The sequence below is a fragment of the Xyrauchen texanus genome, chromosome 29, assembly GCF_025860055.1.
Source record: "Xyrauchen texanus isolate HMW12.3.18 chromosome 29, RBS_HiC_50CHRs, whole genome shotgun sequence".
NCBI classification, from domain to species: domain Eukaryota; kingdom Metazoa; phylum Chordata; class Actinopteri; order Cypriniformes; family Catostomidae; genus Xyrauchen; species Xyrauchen texanus.
In genome coordinates, this window is record NC_068304.1 from 11,746,789 (window position 1) to 11,774,546 (window position 27,758).

Consider the following 27,758-nt stretch of genomic DNA (forward strand, 5'->3'; position numbering starts at 1 on the left):
AACATGGCACAACATTCAGCGGTAAGTTGCACCAGATATTATTAACATTCAACAGTCACATAAATCATTAGTATTGTTAGAAAATTGATGTTTTTGAAATGTAAATATATATTGTATAAATATAAAATATATAAAAATATATTGGACGTCCTGGTTGTCACCGAAGTTTATGGCGAAATATAGGGCTGACCGATATAACGTTATCAGATGAGATTGTTATGCGCATCTCGTCAGTAAAGCACATAACATAAAGTGCATTCATTGATTAGTAAATCGCCATCAGCTGCTTTCAGATGGAGCGGCGTATACTACACAGATCCGTAGTTCACTAACAAGCTGGGCCGTGATAATGAAGGGTAAATTGCCCAGCTTGTCAGTGATGAACTACAGCTCTGTGTAGTAAATGCCGCTCCATCTGAAAGCAGCTGATGACGAACGGGACACGCGCGCCAGGATGGTGGGGGGAGGGGGGGCACGGTACGACCGTTTGATTGACACATTTTCTGTCCAATGATTCTAGATGGTCTTGAAAATGATTGGCTGGAGTTTTTCGAGTCCTGCCCGTTCCACAGATGATTAAATTGCTTAATTTTCATTTCAGTGCTTCTAATTTACAGCCAGTAAGTGGGTTAGGAATAGGATTTCAAGTTATTTTGAAAAAATGGTCAAAAAAGAAAATCACATACCCCACCTTTACGTATGTTGTTTCAGTTCATGAAACTTGCCTGTGATTGGCAGGATGGTCGCTCAATCAGCCCAAAGTAACAAAATGCGAAGAATACTCTATACAAATCCACCATTCGGACTCGGTATGGGTTTAGCTGCACAAAATTACCTTTTTAAAGAGATAATGTCCCTCACGTCCCCCGCAGCTGCTACACCTTTGTTTTAGAGTCATACAAAGTGAATCAAGAACCTTGAATAAAAGTATAGTTGGGCTTCCTTGATGAAACATGAACTATAATTTTGTTCTAGTAATAATGCAGATAATAATCATCATTATACTTTTATAAATATACTTTATACATAAATAAAAATAATAAAAACAATTAAAATATCCAGCTGGACTACACATCGTTTTATTAATGTATTTGATGCATTTAACATTCACAATGGCAAAACACAAACAGGAAACAATACAATAGAGTACGGACAGCTTGTCCAATAAAGATATTTCTGCTTTGAAATGAACCCATTTTACAGCATCGTTCCCTCGAATCGCCAGGCGCGCTCACGATAACCAGCACGTGCGCCAGGCGCGTTCTCGCGTCATCGTTTTATGAACAGCGATCTCTTTTAGTCACAGATTTCTCTTGGTCACTAGTTTTGCAACAAAAGTTATAGACGCTCTCACGGTAAGTCATGGTATTTTTTCCCCTTCTGTTTAAACTCTTGTTAGCTGTTGTCCACCAGCACATAAAATAATCTAATTTATGAACGTTCACTTTAGTTGCACATTCAAACGAATCACTTTAATGCTCTCAAAGATTTGCCTTGGTAACTATGGAATAAAAAACAATGTTTATTGTAACAACAAAGGATTGTAATGCATTCTTGTGTTGATATCTGTATTTTACTCATGTAAGACTGTAATAAATGAATATATCCTAAAAAGTGCTCAGAATAAGCTTTTCAAAGTCTGGTGGCTAATACCAAATTGGCGAAGTTTGTAGTTAAAGTTTTTGTTTCTGTCAAAAAAATGTGTCCTTGTCACCAAGTAAGGTGCCTACCTAGGCAGCATATTTATTTCTAAATTAGTAGCCGTTCACTTAGTTTTGAGACACTCAAAAACATTAAACATTAATGTGTGTTAACAGAAATGGGAGACAATCAGGTTTCAATGACAATCCTAATATCGCTCCTGAAAGATTATAATCCATCTCAGAATGTGAAATTGTTTGCTTAAGGAGCGTCAACACAATCTTTTAAAACCTCATGCAGACAATAAAGACAATAAACTTTCTCTTTATTGTCTGTCAGATTATTGTCTGTCTTTGATATTTGACTGTTGTCATGGGAGTGAAATAAGCTGTACTTCAGGTTAGAGCAGGTCTACTCAACTTCGGAAAGGTCGGGGGCCACAAAGCTGGATCCCTGTACCCTCGAAGGGCACACTCTAATTTTTATGATTTTATATTTAAGCAATATCACACGAGCAAGAGTGCGATTATGTCCCTACATCAGCACCGCAGGTAATCACAGCAGTGCTGATTTAGGGCCATATAGCATGATTGTGAGTGTGATATTGCTTCTATACAACAGTTTAATGAACAAGTACATTTTAAAAAATTTGGAAAAACTGAGTACCATCATTAAAAGCGCATTTGTGCATGGAACTACTTTATTATGTGACTAGAATCTGCCATTGCTTGTTCAAAACAAATGATGCGTCCAAGCCTCCATTAGTAGCCTAATTCAAAATGTTCACTTCTGAAATGGTATCAAGGCTTGTGCTGTTTCTAACAAGTCATTGGATAAACAAGGGTAGACGGAAGGGGTGTGTGTGTGTGTGTGTGTGTGTGTGTGTGTGTGTGTGTGTGTGTGTGTGTGTGTGTGTGTGTGTGTGTGTGTGTGTGTGTGTGTGTGTGTGTGTGTGTGTGTGACTGAGACAGACAGACAGACAGAGAGTGTGCGATCACCTATTGCCACAGCCAATCAGAGATGCTTAACGCTTTCTGAAGGTCAGCTTTCTTACTGGAATATAGACGTCCAAGCAGGGTATTCCTCTCTATTTCAGGCTAGCCGGTGTGCAAATGTCATTCACTATAGAAACAGCGATGTCCTCCACCATTTTAAACAGTATGAATCCAATGTGGAAACTCACAGAGCGCTGTTCTATGTAAACAATGACTAACGGATTTAATTTAGGTCACCAACTGGCTCATATTACACACAAAAATTATCTTTTGCCACCACCTGCTGGCTAACATATGTAAATTCAAAAATAAAGACAGTAACTCCTAACACATACACTACGCTTACACTTTAGTTTAGAACAGCACGAACACAATCGGAGTGTTGTGAGTGACACCAATCAGTGTACACCTTCCATTTTAATGCGTTGAGGCATCTTGTGGACAAGTGCTTTGCGTTGTAAAATGGTGTTCATGACATGAACATGAACATGTCAGTTCTGGCGTGTGTAGTGCACTCCGTTCAGGGGCCACACATGCAGGTTCCACAGCTGGGGCTGGGGATGCCAGATTGTGACTTGCGCCTGAGAGAGGAGATTCCTCATCAGTGGTATTTCACATGGTGAGCTGTACAGCATCTCCATCATTTCCAAAAACCATGGCTGGTTGGCCATTTCGGTGCAACCAATAGAACCATTTCCTTTCGGACTTTGCATATGACAGAGTGGATCAGGCATATCGGAGGAAATGCATATTTGCATTTCGCCGGCCATTTGTGTGCCATTGCATCCCTTCCCAGTGGGGTTTGGGACTTCGAATAACAGTGGGGACAGTGGGCATTCTCCACTGAGGTAAATAGATTGATTTCTGCTTTGCTGAATATTTCCCAAAAGTCTCCATTCACACAAATTATCACCCCTTAGTGTGACAATAGGCCCGCGCCGTAATTCAGGTGGCCTGGGACATATTTCACTCTCAGGGAGAGATGATGCTCGCTCCATAGGAGGCGACATGTCATTCTCGGCAGTGAATGAATTCCACCTTGCCAGGACATGACAGTTCACTATTTCTGACTAAAATCCTTTTAAGGCTTGAATTACAGCTGATAGCTCTAAGCATTTGATGTGCCACGCCCTCCTCACACCTGTCCAGGTGCCAAAAGTTGGGCATCCATTGCACACATTTAGGCACTGCATGACAACTTGCCCCAGCATGACATCTCGCTGGTAAAATGCAGGAGCTGTCCGTCTATACAGCGGCGGGATATAGTGATGCGCATGCATCCTTGGCGCCAAGCATGTCGAGGCACACAGCGCTTCAGCCAGCACTGAATTGGTCTCGCGTGTAAGAGACCTAATGGAATGACGGATGCCGCCACAAATTCCAATGCTTTCTGAAACAAGTTTCAGTAGAAATGTTCTCCCCAGTTTGAATTGAGACGGACACTGTAGAATGACTGAAGCAGTACGCCTGTGCTGGCATAACAAAGCCTCTGATTGCGGCAGTAACAGCCCATCAGCGAGGTAGTTCGAGATGCACATGCTGCTCAGTCTCAGAGGGGCGAGGAACGCACCGATGCACTTTGTAAATATGCGAGGAGCCAAAGACAGTCCAAAGGGGGGCTCAAAAAATCCTGTGATGTCGTACAATTTGGATACGAAAGTACGCCTCCTTCAGATCTATCAACGTAAACCAATCATGTGGCCGTACATGCGATAAGATCTTGTGACAGGGCAGAGGGCAGAGCCGGGTTGTGATTTTACACACCCGGTCCCTTATCAGGCTAATTAAGCCTCAGAGAGGGATAAAGGCCGACTGCAGATGGTGGTGCGAGAGAGAGAGAGAGAATGTTTACGTGCAGCTGACCGTCGTGTGTTGATATTTGTGTATTTTTGGTTCAGTTCACCATTAAAATATAATATATATTACAACCCGAATTTCTGAAAAGTTGGGAATGAAAAATGAGAACTAAAAGACTTTCAAATCACATGAGCCAATATGTTATTCACAATAGAACATAGATAACATTTCAAGAAATACATTTGTTTGTTTTGAATATTGATGGGGAAATATAATTTGTGTGGGGGGAAAAAAGAACAGTAGGCTATTTTGTATCAAATTTGTCATAATGCTGACAGATGAGGTAGCATAATTCAATTGATATCATTATGGTTGTTTTACTACAAACTTTGAGAATAAACTAAAACTACTTATCAACTAACATGGCATACTGACACACACACACACAGCTACATACTACCAAAGTATACCAGACAGTTTACTGTTGCACTGCACAGTTGTGTTGCACTATTGTATGTCATATGTTGTACTATGATCAAGAAACCAGCGAATTTGCTTAAATCTATCCTGTATACCTGACTTAGTATGAAATTATTGAAATTATTTTAAAGTTACGAAGCAAGTTAGACTGCAATTCATCAGCGTTAGCAGGCAAGATCAAGTTAGCTAAAATTACACGGATCAATCCTTATGGCACTATATTTCACATGCTTTGCATTTATGTAAGCTTACCTGTCCAATAAGAAGAATGCCAATTGAGGGTCGTTTTGATCCCCAAAACCGAACTAAAGTCCCTCCAGGAATCAAATGCCCTGCCGATGTCCACTCTAGTTTTCACTCGACCATGATCATGATTTATCAGTAGATAAATGTTTAAATATATTTTGAGATTGTGTAGAATAGAATCCTTTATTTTGGTCACACATTATACACACAATTTTTTGCATATATATATATATATATATATATATATATATATATATATATATTATTATACAGTGAAATGTATTAATTTCACTGCTAAGCTGGGGTCAGCCATGATACAGCGCCTCTGGAGCAGATAGGGTAAAGAGCCTTGCTCAAGGGCCCAACAGTGGCATCTTGGTGGTGGTGGGGCTTGAATCCTCGATCTTCTGGCCAGTACCCTGAGCCATAACTGCTGAGCCACCACTGCCCCACTGTAGGAGTCTGTGTTGTGCTGGGAGCCGGACATTTGCTGGATTTTATCTCTAAGATAACGTTACCTAGTGTTGCAGACTGTTTGTTGTTGCTGTTGAATAGCGGAAGAGAAGCACTGAGGCAAGGCTCTCAGGAGCACGCATAAACATCTGTTCACACATTGGCAAAAAAAAAGTTGAAAATAACATGAAAATTGTTACACGCAATGATATTCTGGAACAGGAATTTTTTGCAGTGCATAGTGACAAACAGATGTTTAGGAAAGTACTGTGGTAGTTTTTACGCTATCTAGTGTTTTAGGTGAAAATCAAATCAAAGGAGCCTTTTACACCAGGGAGCCTTTAGCCACGTTGAACCCTATAAATGTTAACAGCCTTCCATTAAAGTGAGTATGAAATCAAAGATGAATCTCTCATCTAAACACTCATGTTATATTTTGTCATAAACTGACAAAATTAAGTTACTTTATTTAACTGCAAACATGAAAAGGCTGGAGTGGGTTTATTAAAAAACGTGTACCATTTAAGCCCAGGTTATCATAAGCCCATGGGTCAGACCTTTGCCTTCCCTATCGAAGGAGGAAGAGGGAACCGATGAACACTTCACATAGGTCTTTAAAACAGTTCACACAAACACAACATACAAAGTGCTATCTAGCACACACACGCCGGCAGACACACACACATATCCTTGTGACGCTCACTGTTGACCTTCCTGGCCCAATGCAGAATCCACATGTTTGTGAGTTGTGTGCAACACACACACACACACTTTCTTATTGCGGATCGCTCTGCACACAGTATGTGACCCACTGTCACATGATCATAAATGGTCAAATTACTTCCTCGAAGTGACCATCACATGTACCCTTCACCAACGGCCTTGTGAAAGGGCCCATCGTGGAGGGCTTGAGTTGCCCTCTTTCATTTGGAACACCCCTTCGTGTGGTGTCCCCTACCCATAGTGCCTTTCAAAGGTGAAAAACACAGTTTGGAATTCGCCCAGTGTCACAAAGCAGTTGTAGTGTGCATGCATCGAACGCCTTCCTATTCGTTCGCAGTCAGAAAAGTATACTCAAAGGCAACATGGTCGACCAGGTGGTCGGCATTTCAGAACACGCAAAAACTAAATATACCTGGGCCTTAACTCAGGAATGAAATATTTGATTGTTCCAAATAAAATCTAAAATGATACCAACAAATTTGTGTGTTTCCTTGGCAACAGCAATTGTTTCTCTTGCTTTTACCCTTTTTTTTATATTTCAAAATAAAACTGTAAGTAAGCTTATATTAGGGCTGCGACGGTACACAAAATTCACGGTTTGGTACTTCGGTTTTGTGGGATCAGCTAGACTGTAAGGTGTGTGAGAAGTGCCAGACAAGACAGACACATCTATGGCAAGTGCTACAGGAAGTGTGGGGTGAAATGTCATCTGAGTATCTGGACAAACTGACAGCTGGAATGCCAAAGATCTGCAAAGCTGTCATTGCTGCACGTGGAGGATTTTTTGATGAGAACTCTTTGAAGTAGTTTAAATTTAGTTTTTCAAATTATAATAGTAATTTTTCACATTATTACTGTCCTGACTATGCATTGTGATCAGTTGAATGCCACTTTGGTGAATAAAAGTACCAATTTCTTTCCAAAAGAGCAAAATCTGTACATTTATTCCAAATTTCTGGCCGCCAGTGTAAATGTGTTTGGATTTTGACAATATAAACTTATGGCATTTATACAACTGGCCCCAGCATTTGTTTCAGAACCTGTTGTGCGTTCTCCACTTTGGTTCGTTTAGGCATATATGAACACTGCAATCGCACTCGGATCCGCACCTAATCAGTCTGAGGTCACCTCGACGAGGTTGCTTCGGCCCAATTGCGAATTAATTCTGTGGGAATAATTTTGTAAGCGCATAAACAATAGTAGAAGTGTTAATTGCCTTTGACATCAACAGCAAAAGCTATGGGAAGTGTTTTCTCATCCTTTTTCATAAAGCCTCTTTATTTTGCTATCCTGCTAGTTTACATACACTTCATTTTCAACCACTCCACAGATTTCATATTAGCAAACTATAGTTTTGGTAAGTTGTTTAGGACATCTACTTTGTGCATGACATGTGTAATTTTTCCAACAACTGTTTACAGACAGATTGTTTCACTTTTAATTGAATATATTACAATTCCAGTGGGTCAGAATTTACATACACTAAGTTAACTGTGCCTTAAAGCAGCTTGGAAATTCCAGAAAATTATGTCAAGCCTTTAGACAATTATATTCTGATATGAGGTGAACTGAATTGAAGGTGTACCTGTGGATGTATTTTAAAGCCTACCTTCAAACTCAGTACCTCCTTTGTTCGACATCATGTGAAAACCAAAATAAATCAGCTAAGACCTCCGAAAACAAATTATGAACCTCCACAAGTCTGGTTCATCTTTGGGAGCAATTTTCAAATGCATGAAGGTACCATGTTCAACTGTACAAACAGTAGTACACTAGTATAAACACCATGGGACAACTCAGCCATCATACTGCTCAGGAAGGAGACGCATTCTGTCTCCTAGAGATGAATGTAGTTTGGTGTGGAAAGTGCAAATTAATCCCAGAACAGCAGCAAAGGACCTTGTGAAGATGCTGGAGGAAACCTATCTAGATCCACAGTAAACAGAGTCCTACACTGCGTGCCCAATAAATAGGCAAATTGTATTCCTCAGGATTCATTTTATCATTGAAAAAACACGATGCTCTCAGTCAATCCAAAATGTTATTGAACTACAATCCTGAATGTTTAACAAACAAAAAGTGAGTTTTGTCTTTCTCAGGGGAATATATAAGTGTGCACAATTATTTGGCAACTAAATTACAATAAGAATTTCTCCCAAATCAATTGTTTATTCTCATATAAATAACATTTTTGGCCTTTCAAAAATATTCAGTGACCAATATAGCCACCCTTCATTTCAAAAACTGCCATGAGCCTTCCATCCATGGAGTCCATCAGTTTCTTGATCTGTTCACGATCAGCTTTCGCTGAAGCAGCAACCACAGCCTCCCAAATGCTGTTCAAAGAGGTGTATTGTCTTCCCTCACTGTAAATCTCACGTTTGAGAAGGGCCCACAAGTTCTCAGTAGGATTTAAGTCGGGTGAGGAAGGGGGGCCAAGTCATTATTTGGGCCTTTTTTTCTCCATGCGCCCCAGTTGACTATTTGCAACAAAACATTTGATTGTCCTGTGGTCACACCTCAATAATTTAGCTATTTCAAGAGTGTTGCATCCGTCTGAAAGGCATTTTACAATATTTGACTTTTCAGTGTCAGTTAAATCTCTTTTGTGGCAAGGTATGAGGTAATGAAGCTGCCTAATCATTATGCACACCTTGATATAAGGTGTTAGTCGCTTTTGCCACACCCTCCCTCATTACACAAATATATACAACCTGAAAATTATTGAATCCAATAAGCATTCAAGTTTTATGGTTTGGAGTTGGAAAATGTACATGGAAATAATGATAAGATCAGAATAATCACTTGCACATAATAGATGGCATCGTGAGGAAGGAAAATGGTATGGATATAATGAAGTAACATCTCAAGACATCAGCCAGGAAGTTCAAGCTTAGTTGCAAATGGGTCTTTCAAATGAACAATGACCCCAAGCATACCTCCCAAGGTAGTTGCAAAATGGCTTAAGAACAACAAAGTCAAAGTATCGGAATGGTCAGAAAATAAGTGGGCAGAAATTAAAAGGCTTGTGGAAGAATATTAGAATGCCTACAAACCTGACTCGTTAAATCAGTTCTGTCTGGAGGACAACAACTTATTGCGAGAAGCTTGTGGAAAGCTACCCAAAATGTTGACCCAAGTTAAACAATTTAAAGGCAATGCTACAAAATAGTAACAAAAAGAAATCTTTTGACCCACTGGGAATGTGATGAAAGAAATAAAAGCAGAAATAAATAATTGTCTCTACTATTATTCTTACATTTCACATTCTTAAAATGAAGTAGTGATCCTAACTGACCTAAGACGGGGAATGTTTTCTATGTTAAATTTCAGGAATTGTGAAAAAACTGAGTTTAAATGTATTTGGTTAAGGTGTATATAATCTTCTGACTTCAGCTGTAGGCTAGATGCTTTTTAATTTTGGAATTTAGCATTGTTGTTTCACTGCTGCCCACGACCCTATCAAAACAGACCTGTGACCCATTTTTTTTATGTAATCCAGCAGTTGAGGTCCACTAATGATTTTGGGTTTCTTAAAACCTAGGCTAATTAAAGATAGTGAGAATTAGAGCAAAGCTTACATCACTTCTATTTTTTTTCCATTTGCCAACACATAAACCCACAAACCAGGGACTTGTGAGAGGTCTGTTCTATCTTTTGACACCAAAACTGTTACTGTTTCAGATGACTTGCGTTGTATAAAAAGTGCAGTCACATGAGGCTTCAGACTACTTTAATTTGGCATCTAAACCGTTTTAGTCCTCAATATGTGCCATTACACATTGTCATTGTCTGTCATGTTCCACTGATCTCTAGCACTTTTTTCTTTGTGTCTTCTAGGCGCAATTTGAAGACCCTGAATTCAATTTGGAGGTTTTTTTTCTACCAAAAAATGATGCAAGTTACAGGATGTGATGGTCTTGACTATAAAAACCAACGTAACATCAGCACACATTGATCCTCAAGGACAAACAGAGACACTTGGTGGCACTTCAACAAAAGTTTGTTCTGTTGTTTGAACTCTTCCTGTACAGGCCAACATCCTTTCTTGTTTCTCAAGTGTGAGCTACTTTTAACACAGAGTTGCTTTAAAATGAGTATAAAGTATTCAAAGTTATTCCTCTTTGCATTAGCTAGCAGCCTTTGCCTTGTCATATTCTATTCCAAGCTAAAGGATGTGGCGCATTCTCAAAGAGACTTGACTGAAATTCCTTTAGTAAAAATAGCCATCCTTCGAAAACCCACCGCTATTGTAATTACACCTGTCAGAAAGAAATTCATTTCACCAAATAAACTCTCACCACTCAGGATTTCCGAGAGTTTCAGAAATTACATTCCAAAAAACAGTGCATTCTGGAACAGAAAACTTCATTCTCTCCTCAGGCATTATGACGTAGCTGAAAATGAAACCCGTGAGGACCCACGTAGCAGGTTTCGCTGTCAGCCCGAGAGTTTTGAGAGACTGCAAACAAACATTCAGGATGTTAAGTCATACCCACTACTCTATGGGGATTTCCTGAAAGGCATGGAATGTCGAGATCCACAAATTCTTATCGATCAGCCTGGCAAGTGTGCTTTGGAGAGGGAAGAGGATCAGATTTTCCTTCTCTTTGCAATCAAATCCACCCCAAAGCACTTTGAGAGGCGTCAAGCCATTCGGGAGACCTGGGGAAGAGAAGGGTCATATTATAATGGAGTGCAGGTGCGAACGGTCTTTCTGTTGGGTCGATCATCTGTGGATGATCCCAGTCTGGACAAACTGGTTGCATTGGAGTCTCAGCATTTTCAAGACCTTCTCGTTTGGGATTTTCAGGACTCCTTTTTCAACCTGACTCTCAAGGAGCACGTGTTCTTCAAATGGATGCTTGATCGTTGTCCTCGCATATCTTTTGTTTTTAAGGGCGATGATGATGTTTTTGCCAACACTCAAGCAATACTTAATAATTTGCAATCTCTAGACCCTGCACAGGCCTCATTGTTGTACACTGGGCAAATCATTGAGCAAGCCATCCCCTTACGAGATCCTAAAATCAAATATTATGTGCCTCAATCGTTCTATGAAGGTCCTTACCCTCCTTATGCTGCTGGTGGTGGTTTTCTATTTTCTGGAAACCTAATTCCATCACTTTACCATGTTTCCTTCTACATACCCTTCTTTCCTATTGATGACGTCTACACAGGCATGTGCTTCAAAGCACTTGGAATCAGTCCAGTGAAACATAATGGTTTCAGGACATTTGACATTCGGGAACAAGATCGAGAGAATGCATGTGTACACCAAGACTTGCTCCTGGTGCACCAGCGCAACCCTCAGCAGACCATGAGACTGTGGAGGAATATGCACAGCTCCATGCTGGCCTGCTGAAAATTCATTGGTAGTCTGTCATAGCACACTAAACCCTTTTTTTTTTTTTTTTTTTTTTTTGGACAATTGGGATAATGCTTGACTGAGCATCAAAAATGCTGAGTGGGGTTTTCTAAGGTCTATGGATGAAGGCTTTTTGGGGGATAGTTTCCTGCTGGGTGGAGGTGAATTTGCTGTGTTACTTTTCAAGTTTGTACTTGAGAGAAAATAAAACCAAATCTTTGATCTAATGCAATGTTTTCAGCATGGTGTCAACCACTAGTTTTTACATTTCAGTGCAACAGTACAACTTGACTTTTACAGGTTACCTTAGACAGGCCAATCTCATAAATTACTGTGGTGACATTTTTGCTAAATATTTTTTGGTTTGTGACGTGTATCACGGCAGTTTCCGAGGTAACTTGTCCACTGAGGGGGTTTAAAAAGAGTTCAATTCTCTCCCGAACTGATGAGGTTTGTAAGGTTAATTTTCTATTGAGAATTAAATCAACTAAACCTACCTCCCTACCCTAAACCTGAAACTTAAACCTAACTGATAGTGTCATGAAAACCTCAACTGCTAAAGAAAATGCTTCGAGGTAGCTACAGTATGTAAAAAAACGAAATTGTAATGTGCTGCTCAAAAGATAAAAGGTTCCCGATCTCTTAAATAAACTTAATTTACAGGTCTAATAATAATATATAAAATCTTTTATATATAAATATAAATTCATGAAATATATATATTCCCCCAGTAAAGCATTTCATTTTGATTGAGATATACAGGATGTGTGACTGTATTGCATCAGAGATGTCACTATTCACTACTGATTGGTTCAGTATCAGTTTGCGATCTAACCCAGAATAAAAAGGCTCAGGAACAGGAAAAAAATTCTTAACATAATTGGTCACCCTCTGGGGTCGACGGACGCATCCTGCTGGATTTTTCATCATTATAGCGCTAACAGCTTAAAATACTTTGTAATTTTTGGGCATACAGATAAGTGTAAGACATCATTAGAGACTATAAAGGGTCTACCTTTATTTGTGTACACTCACAATAACAACAAAACCTTGTGCTTTTGTAAAATAAAGAAAATAAAAAGGGTGAGCTTTCAGCAGTCTCTTAGTCCGCGAGCATATTTCTGAAACACGTCTCAAAAATGAACTGAAACTCCACGAATACTTATCACACAAACATGAAACATATGTCTAAAGAAAGCTTAAAATGTCTACATTTTAATAAAATAATTCAAATTTAAAACAAATATTCTCCTGCAATGTAATCTGTAAGACACTAAGCGATGTACAGTTTTCCTGGCTCAGAAAATTATCCCTAATGTGATCACACCCACAGGCAGAGGGCGCTATTCTTACGGTAATGTGCTTGGATGATCAAAGCAAATATAAAACGCCCCCAACTGTGTCTTAAAAACATCAAGTTCATTCACTTTTCTGCACGTTTGGAAGATGGCGCTAAACGTTTGTATTTTGAAGAGTGACTTGATCCTGCCGAGGATACAATTTCGGATGAGTAAGTAATTTAGTTTTACTTGCATTAGTTGACATGCTATTTTATAGAAACATGTAAATATTTTACTAGTGGGACTGTTTCCAGACTTGCCAGCCAGGATTCAGAGTTTTCAAATTTGAAATATGTCCTAATAAGCAAGTTTTAGTTACATTTAAATGTTGTTTCGGCTAAAGCAGGTATTTAAATTGTATGCTGTATGATAGTGTTGTCAAAAATACCGGTACTCCGGTACCAAGTCGGTACTCAAACAATAAAATTTTTACGACACCAGAATTTCTGAAGGTACCGAGTACCGGGTCTAACCCAATCAGAGTCGGGAACTTTCGAATGCTCACAACAAGTAAAAGATGAGGACAAGCAAAGCTGCTGCGGAGTCTCAACTGAATCATATCGAAAAGAAAAGTGGAAAAAGCCAAATTCTTTGGATTTGAGGCTGATGAAAAGGGAAACATCATAGATCAGCATAAACCTATTTGTAAACACTGCTTTCGCAATTTTCTGATGAAAGGAGGAAACACATCAAACTTAATAAAGCACCTGAAAGACAGATGCCCTGATTTATTCAAACAAATAAAGCAGGTGAGTTTAAAAGCATATTATCATTTGCATTAGGGCTGAAACGTTTAGTCGACATTATCGACAACGTTGAAAATAAAAAATTGTCGAGAAAAATTGTCATTGTCTAAAAATCGTTTGATCTCATTTAATGTAACATGAAATCACATTCAACTGTAATAATGAAGCGAGAGAGCAGCACTGCAGTTCACGCCTGACGGAGGAGAAGAATTACACAGATCACAGTCCAGATGCACTCTAAACTTTCACAGATTCATCTTATGTAGATCCCAAAGTATTAGGGAATTATTAAAAAAAAGAAAGGATTCAGAAGCACTCTCGTTGTGGAATAAGTGGAGCCGGAGCTCTTTAAAGGAAACCTGAGTTACATCTTAAATTTAATGCGTTATAGCTGTATTAAAGTTCAAATAATACAGAAGCAGCTCATGTAATAACTATAAACTCAGAAACAGGCATTTCTGTGTGGTCGGTGCCTCTTCAATGAGTTGTGCGAATGTCCCGATCTAAGGGGGAGAGATTGAAACTGCACCCGGCTGAGAGAGACTACGCTTTGGGGAACTCATCCCTCACGCGCGCACGCTTAATGCAGCTAGATTAGAACGTGATTGCTCGCGACTTATTTAATCATAATATAGTTCACTACGCATTTATTATCGCTAAGAAAATTGGCAATATGCAGCTTTATTAATACGAGATCACTTTGCACATTAGTTTGGAAATTGTTTTTTATTCATTCTATTGTATGCTTGTTTATTTCGTTTTTTTTTAGTACTTTAAATCTTATGTGTTCAAAAATACTTTAAAGCATACATTGTACAGTTTTGTTATAATTCAAAAATAATATATTTAAATTAAAGTGTTGCTCAATGGCATATTTCTGTTCTTAGTTCTGCTGCTAATGTTTTGCAGACTTTGTTAATAAAAGAGTTTTGTTCAGTAACCTGTTTTTGTGTTTTGCTTTGGTACCGAAAATGGTATCGAGTACCGTGAAATTTCACTGGTATTGGTACAGGTATTGGAAATGTTGGTACCGTGACAACACTAGGATGATATAAATATGATATGTAATATGATATAAAATTATATGAATGTTTAGAATATATTTTATCTAGTGTTAATAATGCCTCATTATCATCAACAAAGCTTGTGCTTGCAAATATGTGTTCAGGTTAAAGGAGTAAAATGCACTTTAAAAATGCCCATATTAGAAAATCACCATCTTATAATGATTTCTGAAGGATCATGTGACACTGAAGACTGCAGTAATGATGCTGAAAATTCAGCTTTGATCTCAAATTGCATTTTACAAAATATTCAAATAGAAAACGGTTCTTTTAAATTGTAAAAAGAGTTCACAATATCGCTGTTTTTACTGTATTTTAGATCAAATAAATGTACATTTATGCATTTGGCAGATGCTTTTATCCAAAGCGACTTGCAGAGCCCTTATTACAGGGACAATCCCCCCGGAGCAACCTGGAGTTAAGGGCCTTGCTCAAGGACACAATGGTGATGGCTGTGGAGATCGAACCAGCAACCTTCTGATTAACAGTTTACCAGTTATGTAGTTTAGACCACTACACCACCACCACCGCTCCATATGCAATCTTGGTGAGCAGAAGAGACTTCTTTTAAACGGTAGTGTAGGTCTAAAATTAAGTAAAGTCTTTATGTAAAGAAAATGTATAGTCAGATTACTTATTTTAACTTAAAACTTGATTTTGATTATTTAGTCTCCTCACATTCATTCTCTTTCTGTCACATCCCTCATTCATAGGCCCAGGGGAGGGGTATTTTGTCTCCTCAGGTGTGAATCACATCAATATTCATGATAGTTCCTTGCATATGACATTTCTAACACTAAAAGTGTCTTACAAAAGTTATAGTACTATATTGTTTTGTATGAATGAGTGATCAGGATGGGTTTCACATCATTTTGTAGCAAAAACTCTAGACTACAAGATCCAGTTCTCAAAAGGCTTGTGGACAAATGTTTAGTATGTGTTATATGGCCTTATACAATGACTTAACATTTTTGTTTTTTCAAAAACCATATATAAACGCCGTTTTCTCAAAAATACAAACATGTACACACACATGTTGCTCACATATTATTAAAGCAGTTATTTTTGCTGAATACAGTGTTCTCAGACTTGAGCCATTAATATGTTCTCAGTAACTGAAAAAAGCACAAATGTTAAGGCATGTCAAAACTTCTCCAGGGCCCAAAACACCCTCAGACCTCAGTGGTTTAAGAAACTTCAAAACAACATGTAATGTTTGAATTTTGTGATAACATTTACATGGTTTACAAGTTGAAAATAAAAATATAATTAAACACAAAACAGTCCAAAACATTTAAAATAACATTTCTATGTAAACAGCCCACTGCGACTTCAGACTCAACATGAAAAAAATAAACAGTAAATTAATTAAACATCATACCTTTTAGAATTTAAGACAACTGTGAAGTTATCCCAACTTTAAGATGTTATTTACGATGATTTAAAGAACCTTTTTTTTTTTTATGCTTCTTACATTTTTCATAAGAACAAAGAGAAGAACTTTTAAGAAGTTTTTTTCAGGATTATAAAATATACGTAAAAAAAATTTATGTTTGAAATTAAGAAGAAAATGTTATTTATGAAGAAATTGAATCTGGCCCTATATTAGCAATAACACTAGTAATGTTATGTCTCCTTATGATTAATTGCTTGTTTTATTCTTCCCTTTGAACTGAATATAAGCATCTGCTAAATTAAAAGTAAACTAAAAGTAGCCTGAGATTGTAAAAGCTATAACTCTATAAATAATAAGTCCCTTTTATGATTCTAGTTGTGTTTGCCTAAAACAAAGTAATAAAAGCCATTCCATTCAGCACCAAATTTCATTGGAGTAAATTGGACTTTTGTTAATGGACTTTTGTTTTGTTATTTTACCCAATGGTTGGGCTTTATTTAATTAAAATTGTTTAGTAATTTGCTTAACACTGTTAAGTTTGGATTGAAACTGGTTGTCCCCACTATCATTCTGAACGTAATAGTAGACTTGGCTCTATGTACAAAATGCCCAAGCGTATCAAAAATGTCATTACCAACATGATACCGGAACAGTTTCTCAAGGCTGATCTTTGAAAGGACAGTGTTCAAAATCCTAATTTCAACAGTTTGCATAGATGCTTTCCTCTGGGTCATTCTCATCGAATGTGCATATGTCCTTTCCCCCACATGGCCTTAATTGAAGTTGCTGGGTTTCTGCTGGGCTTGAAGACACATTGGTGTAAATATTCTGATTTTCATTCATGACCTGAAATGCATTGATAAAAGAGCTGTGAACTTGCTTGCCCTTTTTTTTTTTTTTCTCTCTCTGAGGTGTGTGAACTACAGTAACAATCCATTAGGCACAACAGCATTAGCATTAAAAATATCTGAAAACGATGACATATATATCATACTCTCACACTTAAAGGGGTAGTTCATGCCAAAATGAAAATTCTCATCATTTACTCGCCCTCATGCCATTCCAGATGTGCATGACTTTCTTCTGCTGAACACAAACATTTTTAGAGAATCAGAATCAGCTTTATTGCCAGGTAAGCTTACACATACAAGGAATTTGTCTTAGTTACAGGAGCTTCCAGTACACAATAATATGTGGTATGGATGGTATGTTTTGTTATGTTAACTCTATACAACAACTAATTTATGCAGCATAATGAGCTAGTACCTAACAGCTAGCGGTTGTGTTATTATTTTGGTCAGTTTGTGTCATGTTTAAGATTATGTCACAGTAGTAGAGTCGGCACAGCTATGATGATCAGCCTATGATCACACCCACGTTGAGGTGGCACTAAACTGCAATGGAAATGCAAGCTCAGAAAAGTAAAGCGAGTAGAGTTGAGGTGAGTCTAACTATAACGTGCAGTAGAAAAGTGCCATAAAAGGTGAAACACCATCTGGCCCTCTGCTTCCCTTGTCTTTTGTTTTCGGAAGACATGGCACATGTCTTCTTCATAGTAGCAGGCGGGGGAGGAAGTGGGTAGCAGGAGGTATTAGTGTTTGTGTGAAGTGAAGGTCAGAGCGGTTGTGAGGTGTGAGATTGGGCTTTCGATTCTAAAGTACATTGAAGTCGTCAGCCAGTTGTTGTTTCCCTACAGTGTTGGGAGAAGGTCTCTTAAAGTTAGTAATGTCTTTCAGGCCGCTCCACACTGATGCAGGGTCGTTAGCTGAAAAGCTTCTCAGATTATCTTCTTTTAGCCACTCTGATTTCCTTATTCAGTGTGTTCCTGGCTAGATTTTTAATTAAAAAAAAAAAAAAAAAAAAATGCAAGTGGATGGTGATTTAAAAAAAAAAAATGCAAGTGGATGGTGATTTCTCTTTTGAAGCTCCAAAGATCACAGACAGTCAGCGTAAACATCATCAAAACAACTCCAGCAGTTAAATGAATGACTTCTATAGCAATATGATCACTTTTGGTGCAAAAACATAGCATTATTTAAGTACTTTTTAACCATAATCAAAAGCTTCTGGTAAGCTTCACGAAAGGGTGGAGATCAAGCAGTCTCTAGTGTGATGTATTTGCGTTGCCATGATGCAGAAGTAATCTCCAGGGTAAGCACAAAAATGAAGCATTGTGAGTAAAGAAAACAACAACAACAACTACAACAACAACAACAACAACAGATAAATACAAAACTAACCAAGCTACTGTAACTTGTAAACCTCCTCAATTGTAAACAGTGCTGCTTTTCCAGCTGTGACACTCTCCTCAGTTCTCATGTGTTTCAAATGCCAATATGATAACGTCACACACACATACCGCTTCAGACAGGAAGCATGATTTAGAGTTAAAAATACATAGTATTAAAAAAAAATACAATAAATAAAAGTACTTAAATATAGATTTTTTTTCATACAAAAGCGATCATGTCTCTTTAGAAGACATTCGTTTAACAGCTTGTGTCAAATGGATGATGTTTATGACTGTCTGTGATTTTTGGAGCTTCAAAAGAGAAATTACCATCCACTTGCATTTTAAGGACCAACTATGCTGAGATGTGTGTTCTGCTGAAGAAATAAAGTCATATATACATCTGGTATTTAATGCTGGTGAGTAAATAATGAGAATTTTAATTTTTAGGCAAACTATGCCTTTAACCACTTGATTCATTTATGCTGCCTTCATGTGCTTTTTGGACCTTCAATTAGTTTGTACCCATTCACTTGAATGGACCTACAGAGATGAGATATTCTTCTATTAATCCGTGTTCAGCAGAAGAATGTCATACACATCTGGGATGGCATGAGGGTGAGTAAATTATGAAAGAATTTAAATTTTTGGGTGAACTATTCCTATGTGACCACACAATAGTATTAGCCCACAAAACAGGATGCTGTAGTATAATGTTGTGCTGCTAATGTTAATGTTTTTACATTTTTAGAAATGCACTTAAAAATTTGAAACATTTGTATGCAAATGATAAAACCCGGCTAGTGTTACTTGTTTCACAAAGTGCAAAAGGGGCATTTCTTATGTAGCAGGAAAGACATAGCAGGACAAAATGGACCATTTAATTATATCAGTCAGAGAGGAGGTTTTTATTATGGAAAACTAAAATTATAACATTATCAGTAGACTTACATTTTGTTTTATAAAAACTATGACCCCTTTCATAGCAATGGAAAAGTTGAACCAAATGACTTTGTGAAGGATTTACCAAGGCAGAAAAGATACTTACACGCTTTTTTGATCCTTTGCACCTGCATATACCAAAATAAAATAATATTCTTATTTCAAACTATCAATAATTTTTTTTTATATCATATAAATAATTTTGTAAAACCCTACCTTCTATAAATCAGGCAAAGGATGACTGCAAACATAAGCAACAAGAACACTCCCAAAATTGAGAGCAATGCAATAAAGTATGTGCCTGCAAAAGACAGAGAGCATAGTAAACATAGTTAAACTTTTTGTTGTTTAATGCTGCAATTTTAATGGATTTTGAACAACTTGAGGGTAAGTAAATGATGACAAGAGTTTTCATTTTTAGGCAAACTATGAATTTGGTGGTGTTTTGTCAGACCAAGTTGCAGATATGGCTACACTGATTGAAATGAATCAACACAGACTACTCAACTAAAATAAGGATGTGAAATTTCAGTCTCAAGCAGAGAATTTGTCAGACTGACCTGGCACATCGATCAGTAGCTTTGTGGAGTTCATTCCTCCCAGCTGATTCTGTGCCTCACAAATGTATTCTCCACTATTCTCACGGGTCGCAGTGAAGGAAATGACTTGTGCAGTAAAGCCCAGTTCTTCCTCTTTACTTGCCCATTGCCTGAACCACCTGTGGGCCGCTGGAGGGTTGGCATTACTTAAACACTTGAGGGTCAAATTATTGCCAAGCCAGACCCAACCCGCTAGAGAGATCCAAGTTTTCTTGGGAGGATCTGTGATGATCAGAAGAAACAGAGGGTGTTTTTCAGATATGCCTTTTCCACCAAAGTAGTGCTGGTTCTTTAGCCAGAGGATCTGTGAATCTCTCTCATCCAAACTTACTTCAAACATACTTCTCTGTCTGCTTGTATGAATGCTCGTAACACATCATAAGAAAAGTGTTTCACTGCTGTTCAAATGTACTTTGGATTACATCAATTATAAGTATAAATGTTTTCCATCTGAAAGGACTAAATATTAAATGAAACAAATGACAATAAAATGCAAAGTATCTCTTCAGTATTCAAAATACTTTTTGAATGTAACTGTATTCTAAATACCAATGATTTAAATTGTACTGCAGTGGAATACAGTTACTTATATTTTGTATTTTAATTCCGTTACTCCCCAAACCTACTGACACCGATACTACACAACCTGCCCACTAAGGAAAACAGAACATTGCTGTGCTTGTTAATAAGTGTTACATGGATCCAGAGTAAGTTGATTCACGCCTTTATGCCAACACAAGCTGCTTTTGATGCACCGTTTAGAATTTCTTAATCCTAAATATAACGAATGAAATGAATAGTAATCCATTCACAAAAAACAAAAGTGGCTGGAGCCTCAGTGCAATTCAACAGTGTGCATAGACTGACTGATCAAACTGAATTTTGCGACAGTAGATCAAAAGTTCTGCTGCTGAAATTTGTCTGTTCTCACCAAAATGGGAACCACTTCCCTCAGTGGCTGAAAGCAGGAAGTGTTGTTGACCAGTTTGAAATGTCCACAGGTTGGCACCAAAAGCTACTTTTAGTTCTAAATGATGTATTCCTGTAAACAGGAATTCATATTTATTAACTCTACCCCCTAGCCCAAACCCTTAACATCAATGAAGTAAGAATTAAATTTTAGAGTGAAAAGCAACCTCCAAATAGTGCTTACCACCCTGAAAAATATCAAGAGTTCATTGCAAATTCGGCATTTTTGACAAACTTTCAGCAAATCGTCCATTGTTGCCAAAGGTTTGCTGTAAGTTTACCATTAGCGGTGAAGAGCTGCAAACATTTGCGAATCACAAGCTCATTTGCATGTGAAAATAATTTGCAGCAAATTTGTGGCAAGTTTGCAGCTAGTTTAGTTTTTTTTGTAAGGCAATGCTTAGGCAAATAAAATTACTCACTGGTTTCCATGGGAACAGAAAACATGTCTCAGATGTGGCTACGTTCACAAAGGCATAAAATGTTTTTTTGGATGCTGTCACTGTACCTGAACAGGACAAAAGCACATTAAATCCGTTTATAGGTGGTTTGGAATTCGATCAATATTAGATTTTTCTTAATGCATCCATGTCAGAATGGTCAGATCGGATTTTATGTGGGTTTTTTTTCGTCATTTGGTGTGTGCGATGGTTGTTATACATCAAGTTTTGCGACGAGAAAACATACAGTCCTACAAAACTCTCACAGTGGAAGGTAAAGTCTTCAGAGAATAAGGCATAGAGATCATCACTTCTGAATGAAACACACCCATATGACATTTAAATGTTACAGGGCACGCAAAGCACTTAAAACCTCTTATAATAACAGACATTGTCTTGTTGTGCAGTAACCCACAAGGGTTGCGAGAAACCACAACACGATTAAGGATTGAACGTCACGCGAATTCGGGACGCTTGAGCATTTTATCACAGGATGCAGGTCCTTGTCTCACCATCCAAACTTTTTATGCTTTAAAACGGGACACAAAGCCTTCAATAAGGGATGTTTCGTCCTCTGTTAAAATACAGGACCCCAAGATAAAAGGCGTCCCGTATTCGGCCAGAATATAGGACGTCTCTGCTAAAATGGGCAGCAACAGCACTAGCAGCAACAAACATTGCATATGCCACCTCTCTTATTTTTAAGCCGTTGCCTGTGAAGAATGTTAATATTTGGATACTGCCCTCATGAAAAGCATGATCAATGGTAAAACATCCAGCGCTAAAATCTCATGCATGGTGAATATACGCAAGTTTGCTGCATTACCATACCAAACGACTTTAGTCTGAACAGAAACAATCTGATCTTGCCACATATAACTTGCAGTTTGAACAGTCATTCAAAAAAATCTGATTTGAGGAAAAATCGTATTTTTCCTGCAGTGTGAACAAAGCCAGAGATTACCGCTTGTCAGTAATCCAGGAAATGCCTGCGGCACTTGTCACTAACGTGGCAGAATGGGGTTGATTTCAGGGAACATGAACATTCTGAAGCAGCATGTTGATTTCCCATGCGATTATGTTGACATAATGGAATGCTCATCAACTGGACTCACATTGCCGCATCAAATGTTTAGTGTAAATTACTTTGAGAAGAATATCTATGATCCTAGTTTTGTTTTACGTCAATCAGTCTTACCAGACTGAGTTGTTGTTTTGAAAACTTTTTTTGGTGTGGACATTTTCCTGCCCCCAGCCTCTGACGTTAGTGGCTTTTGGTTCGAGACCAGCAGGTTTTAGTGGCTTGGGCAGAGCCAATTTTTCTGGCCTAGTGGCCCAGAACTGCCTTTGGCGAAAATAACCGTAATGGTTCCAGATCAGGCACCCACTCCAGAACCAACACCCTGTCGGTAGAAAAGGGACAAATAATACTACTAGAACGAGAAGTTTGATGCAAAACTTGTTGGGCTAAAATCTCACATTCAACATGGAGGATGATGGTCTTGCGGCTGAACAGTGGTTTTTCATCTCTGTGTAGAGGATTAATGGAAACACAGCTCACTTTAAGCCCATGATGGTGAAATGAGGGGACAAATTGCATAATGTCAAAAAGACTCTGAGTCCCATCAGCATTCAGCTGTGTTTCCCGTGTTATGTTACCACCTAATGCAGGAACCCAAGTGACATTTGGAGATTGACTGGGGCAAGGAGCTGGAACAGTGCAGGTCAGATTCACCTGCTCACCTTCCTTGATTACTGGCACCATCACAGTCGGCTCAGGCATGGAATCTTTCGGAATAATGAGAGGAGAAATTAGTAAAATAGCATTTATTTGCAGAAACATTAGTGTGAAGATAAGCATTTACTTCTTAATAAGTAGTCTCACATTTTCCCATCGGCATAAATTCTGGCCTGCTTTGCTGATTTTTCTGATCAAGAAGCGCTCATTTGAAAGTTGTTTAGGGCCGATTTAGATTTATTTTGTGGACTGTCAACTGAAATTGCCCACTTCCTACCTCAAAGCATTCCAGTCCATCATACACCAAGGTCGAATGTACACACCACAAGATGCTGCCATGACTACTGGAAAATTGTGTTTTGATGCCAATTATGCAAAAACATAAAAGTCATGAAAGCAAAATACTTCTGTTCGCTTTAACAAACAGCCAAAAAAGGCAAATACTAAGGTCTAATTTACATTTTAATTAATCAAACTTTATGCCTGCTAAGATATGCGTTAGTTGGCACCATCTTGAAAATGATCCGCAAGAATTCTCAGAGTGATAGATGACAAGAAATTAGATACAAAGACGTGCATTTGACGAAACATGTGAACATTTTGAATAACAGACAAAGCAAAAGCCACTGATGCGCATCTGATTTGATGTGTGCGCAGTGAGCTCTGCTGTTCAATGAGGGAAATGAAAGTGCTTCTCCAAGACACACACATTCACTGAGTCCTGGGCCTCATTTGCCAATAACTATTAAACTTAGCAGTCAAGAGCATTTTCTAAGAGCGATTTTTATGAACGCTGGTTATTTTTTTGTGTGTGTCCAGGGTGTGAAACCCGCAAGAGATGGGTGACATGTAAGATGTCTTGGAGTGACACATGACAAGAAATGCTGTTAGTCACAAAGACATGCACTTTAAGAAACTTTATTATATTTGTATTATATAACAGACAAAAGAAAAGCCATCAATGCTCGTGTCTGATTCGCTGTTTGTTCAGAGACGTGCAGCGGGACCCTGTCTCATGGAACAAGAACATATAAAGGGTTCTCACTCCTTTTTCTCTGATTCATTCGACTGAAAACTGTCGAATGTAGTCTGAGAATGCTGCAAATGATCTCAAATTATCTTGTGAGGTGCTGTGAGTTTAGTTTGCTTTATTTCCACGGAGCAGTTCGCTCTTACACATTGTAAATGCTACTCTGCGGTTTCAGTAATATATACAGGTCTCTTTGTATTAAAGAAACAAAGACGAATGTGATTAAATTATAAAGTAATTCAAGACCCTTTCACCTTGCACCTAAAATTTTGTTATATTTTCTTTTGTTTAGTCCGCATTAATTGTATTACCAAAGGGCAATACAATCACATTCGATAAGAAAACACATTTGGCTGCATTTTTCTGGGAACACATGGGAGTTTATTGGGCTTATTTATTATGATGATTATTACCTTTACATTTATAATTGTTCTTAAATTACTAATAGCCAAACACATTTTCACCTGATGTTGTTGATGGATGTTTGCGTGATAGCAAATGGGCCATCTGAGACCGCAAATGTTTCGATTTGGGGAGGTGATTATATAAAAGGTTTTTAAATCACTTTGTTGTTTTATTGCTTTTTCATTTAGATTAAAGTGCAATTTGAATTTAGAAATGTCTTTTGTTTAAGTTTTTAGTGTTTTAATAAATTTATTTAATTTATAAAGCAAAAATATTCCCCCGACCCTTGGCAGGGGGTTGATGATATAATTGGATATCGTGATTGTTTGAATAAAATACTCCCCAGTACAAAAGGGAAGTTACATTTTTCATGAATAATTGTAATTTTATGGAGACCCGCACAAACACGTGTACTTAAATCCATACTGCAACATGTTACCAATTATTTTTTGCATGTTTGTTTTTGAGTAGTCTATGGGCAATATTAACATTTTATTTTCCTGAAAAGCTTTGTTATTGCTCTTTTGAAAAAATGCATCAACCAACATTTTATAAATTGGCTCCTTAGTGAAAAAAGGTTCCCGAACCCTGATCTAACTTTTAACGTGCATGTAAATTACATAAAGATCTGTTAGTCTAAATTTGCACAAATCTGACTAATATATTCGATTTTAGTCAAACTAAAGCATTTAAATGATATCTCAAAAAGACATATTATTGTTTTGATGTGAATGACATTGAACTATTAAAGCGCATGTACTATAAACATACTGACTGAGGTTGGGGTTGATCAATCTGCCCCAACTTCACAAGTCAAATGTCCAAATTTGAGCGCTATTCCTGTGGTTAAGATGTAGGTGGGAGAATTCTGAGTTGTCTGGAACACACTATAAGTAACAGGTCCGTATTAATGAATAATGGATGTACAAAAGTTGCATGAAATAACTAAAAGCAGAATGTTTTATGTTGAGAAGTTTAGTGTTGATATTGTATTGGTTTTCAGTCTGTAGCCTGCTTGTTGATCCACATTCTTTCCCTTACCTGACACATTTATCAGTACAGCTTTTGTTTCCATCATGGAAAAACTATTGGTTTGAATCCTGAAGAAATAACGGTCTGAATGCAGGCTGCTGAGATTCCTCATGACAGAAGTGCAGTTTTTCTTTTGTAGGTCACCCACCACCTCAGTCAGTGGCTCTAGCTGACGGTGTGTGGCGTTGAAACTTGGTGAATCATAGATGGACCACAGAGATCCTCTTCTCCATGTCACTACTGTGGATTTGTCAAGCATTCCCTCTTTCTCTTTTGAAATGGTCAATAGGCAGGGAATCACAAGGCAGAGACCGTTTGTGGTGTTCAGGGTTTTAGGGACTGTCACTAAGTCTGAATGACACAGAGCAACTGGAATACAAATTAGCTAATGTAAGTGTTATGCACAAACTGTGGTAATTTCACAATTTTTTAAATCTTATAGGAATATATCACCCAAAAATGAAAAAAAAAAAAAAATCAGTTCTGCAAAAATCAATAAATATTGTATATAGCATTAAAATAAATGTATTATTGTTTTAGCCTGACTGCAAACTTTAAATGTGCATGTAAAACGTACATAAAGATCTGTTTACAAAATGTGTTTACAGAGTTGTTCGATTTCAGTTGAACAAAATAATTTTGGCTTATTTAAATATTAAATAGTTTGGCAATTTTTTTCAATTCTGTTATGAAAAAATACAGTTGTTCATCATACAAAGCTATCCAATAATCTCGCTAGAAGACAAAATATATGGCATAGTGCCCTTTTACATTATACGTTTATGGTGTTATGGATCCTTTTTGATGCTGGAAAGCCCCAGTCCCCATTCGAGTGACAACTACATCATTCAAAATTTCTCCTTTTGTTTTCAACTTAAAAAAGTCATACAGGTTTGAAATGACATGAAGGTAAGTGAATAATGACAGAATTTTTGTTTTTGGGTGAACTATTCCTTTAAAGATAATACTGTCTTTATTAGTGTGTAAAAAGAACAACCTGATAGGGTGCTGAACACAAGAACATCCACTGCAAGCATGCTGAGTCACCAGAAGTGATCTATGTATTAAAAAATGATCAACAGCTCTGTAGCTGACGCCCCAAATGATGGCAGAGACTTGACTGATGATTTTAAGAGGATCTGAGTTTAAAGGATCTTTTAAGTTTGTAAAATCAGCTTAAACTCCTACAAAACGCACAAAAATATACACATTAAAACTATTTGTATCAAATAGTAAGGTTGAATCATTACTTTGCTATTAACATACACCATACCTTTTACTTTACAGAAAAAATCTAAAATGTTTGTTTGATGCATGAAAAAATACAAATATGATAACTTTTAAAGCAATCTGTTTTATAATCTTAACCACAAGACATTACTTGCATATTTGCACAACATTTCACAAAGATGCTCATTTTAAATAACAGTTGTTTTAAATGTACAAACCTTTTCGGGGGTGTTTATAAAGCTCTTACACCTTGTAATCTTTGAAGAGATGTGTGGTGCGTTTTCTGTTTCACTAAGAAAATTCACATAGCTCCTCACTGAAAGACGGGGAGGCGCTTGAAAAGAGAAGTCCTGCTATTGTATTATATATATATATATATATATTATTATTATTATTATTATTATTATTTTTATTTATTATATATTTTTTCACTTGTTTGCAATGGGAGTGCCGCGCAGCGGGACGAAGCGCTTGTCGTTGTTTCTGGTCACTGAGAGTTGAAAATGTTAAAATTTTGGGTAAAACGCAACACTTTTTACCCAGCCGTCCAATCACATTGGAGGAGGGGCGGGACAAATACCACACCAACCAACCATCACATCCTATTTGAACAATAACTGAACAACAATGTTTGCTGGTCTCTGAGTATTCATGTCTGTACCAGGTGACTTTCCCGGACTACCACAATAATGCTTCAGCCTTCCCTTCACCCAAAGCAAGTACTCTTCCGAAATTAGGTACTTGGAGCACATTACTAAAGCGGATATTCCGTAAAATATCAACCAAAGCGAAAAAAAACCCGCTGCGCTCTCAGCTGGGCGTTTTCAGGAGAGCGCCTGACATTTTCAGCTGGTAAAAAACGCTTTAGTGGGGACACGGCCTAATTAATGCAGG

At 37.7% G+C, this 27,758-nt stretch overlaps 2 protein-coding genes across 3 annotated transcripts; one reads left to right on the forward strand and one right to left on the reverse strand.

Moving 5' to 3' along the window:
* Window positions 1-16,115, forward strand: LOC127622678 (N-acetyllactosaminide beta-1,3-N-acetylglucosaminyltransferase 2-like). Of its 2 annotated transcripts, none has more exons than XM_052096705.1 (2): window positions 1-21; window positions 10,176-16,115. In XM_052096705.1, exon 2 carries the CDS (start codon window positions 10,429-10,431, stop codon window positions 11,698-11,700), a length of 1,272 nt encoding a protein of 423 aa, XP_051952665.1. In that variant the 5' UTR covers window positions 1-21; window positions 10,176-10,428; the 3' UTR covers window positions 11,701-16,115. The 2 variants fall into 2 exon arrangements, with proteins under 2 accessions (XP_051952665.1, XP_051952664.1); XM_052096704.1 differs by lacking the exon at window positions 1-21 and adding an exon at window positions 1,289-1,355.
* LOC127622679 (sialic acid-binding Ig-like lectin 7) lies at window positions 16,115-26,772 on the reverse strand. The gene is made up of 7 exons (XM_052096706.1): window positions 26,632-26,772; window positions 25,644-26,003; window positions 22,909-23,217; window positions 19,982-20,242; window positions 19,638-19,722; window positions 19,528-19,549; window positions 16,115-17,095 (listed from the first exon to the last, which is right to left on the reverse strand). The coding sequence occupies exons 1-7, from the start codon at window positions 26,669-26,671 to the stop codon at window positions 16,949-16,951; spliced, it is 1,224 nt and encodes a 407-aa protein (XP_051952666.1). The 5' UTR covers window positions 26,672-26,772; the 3' UTR covers window positions 16,115-16,948.
* Between the last annotated feature and the right edge of the window lie 986 nt (window positions 26,773-27,758).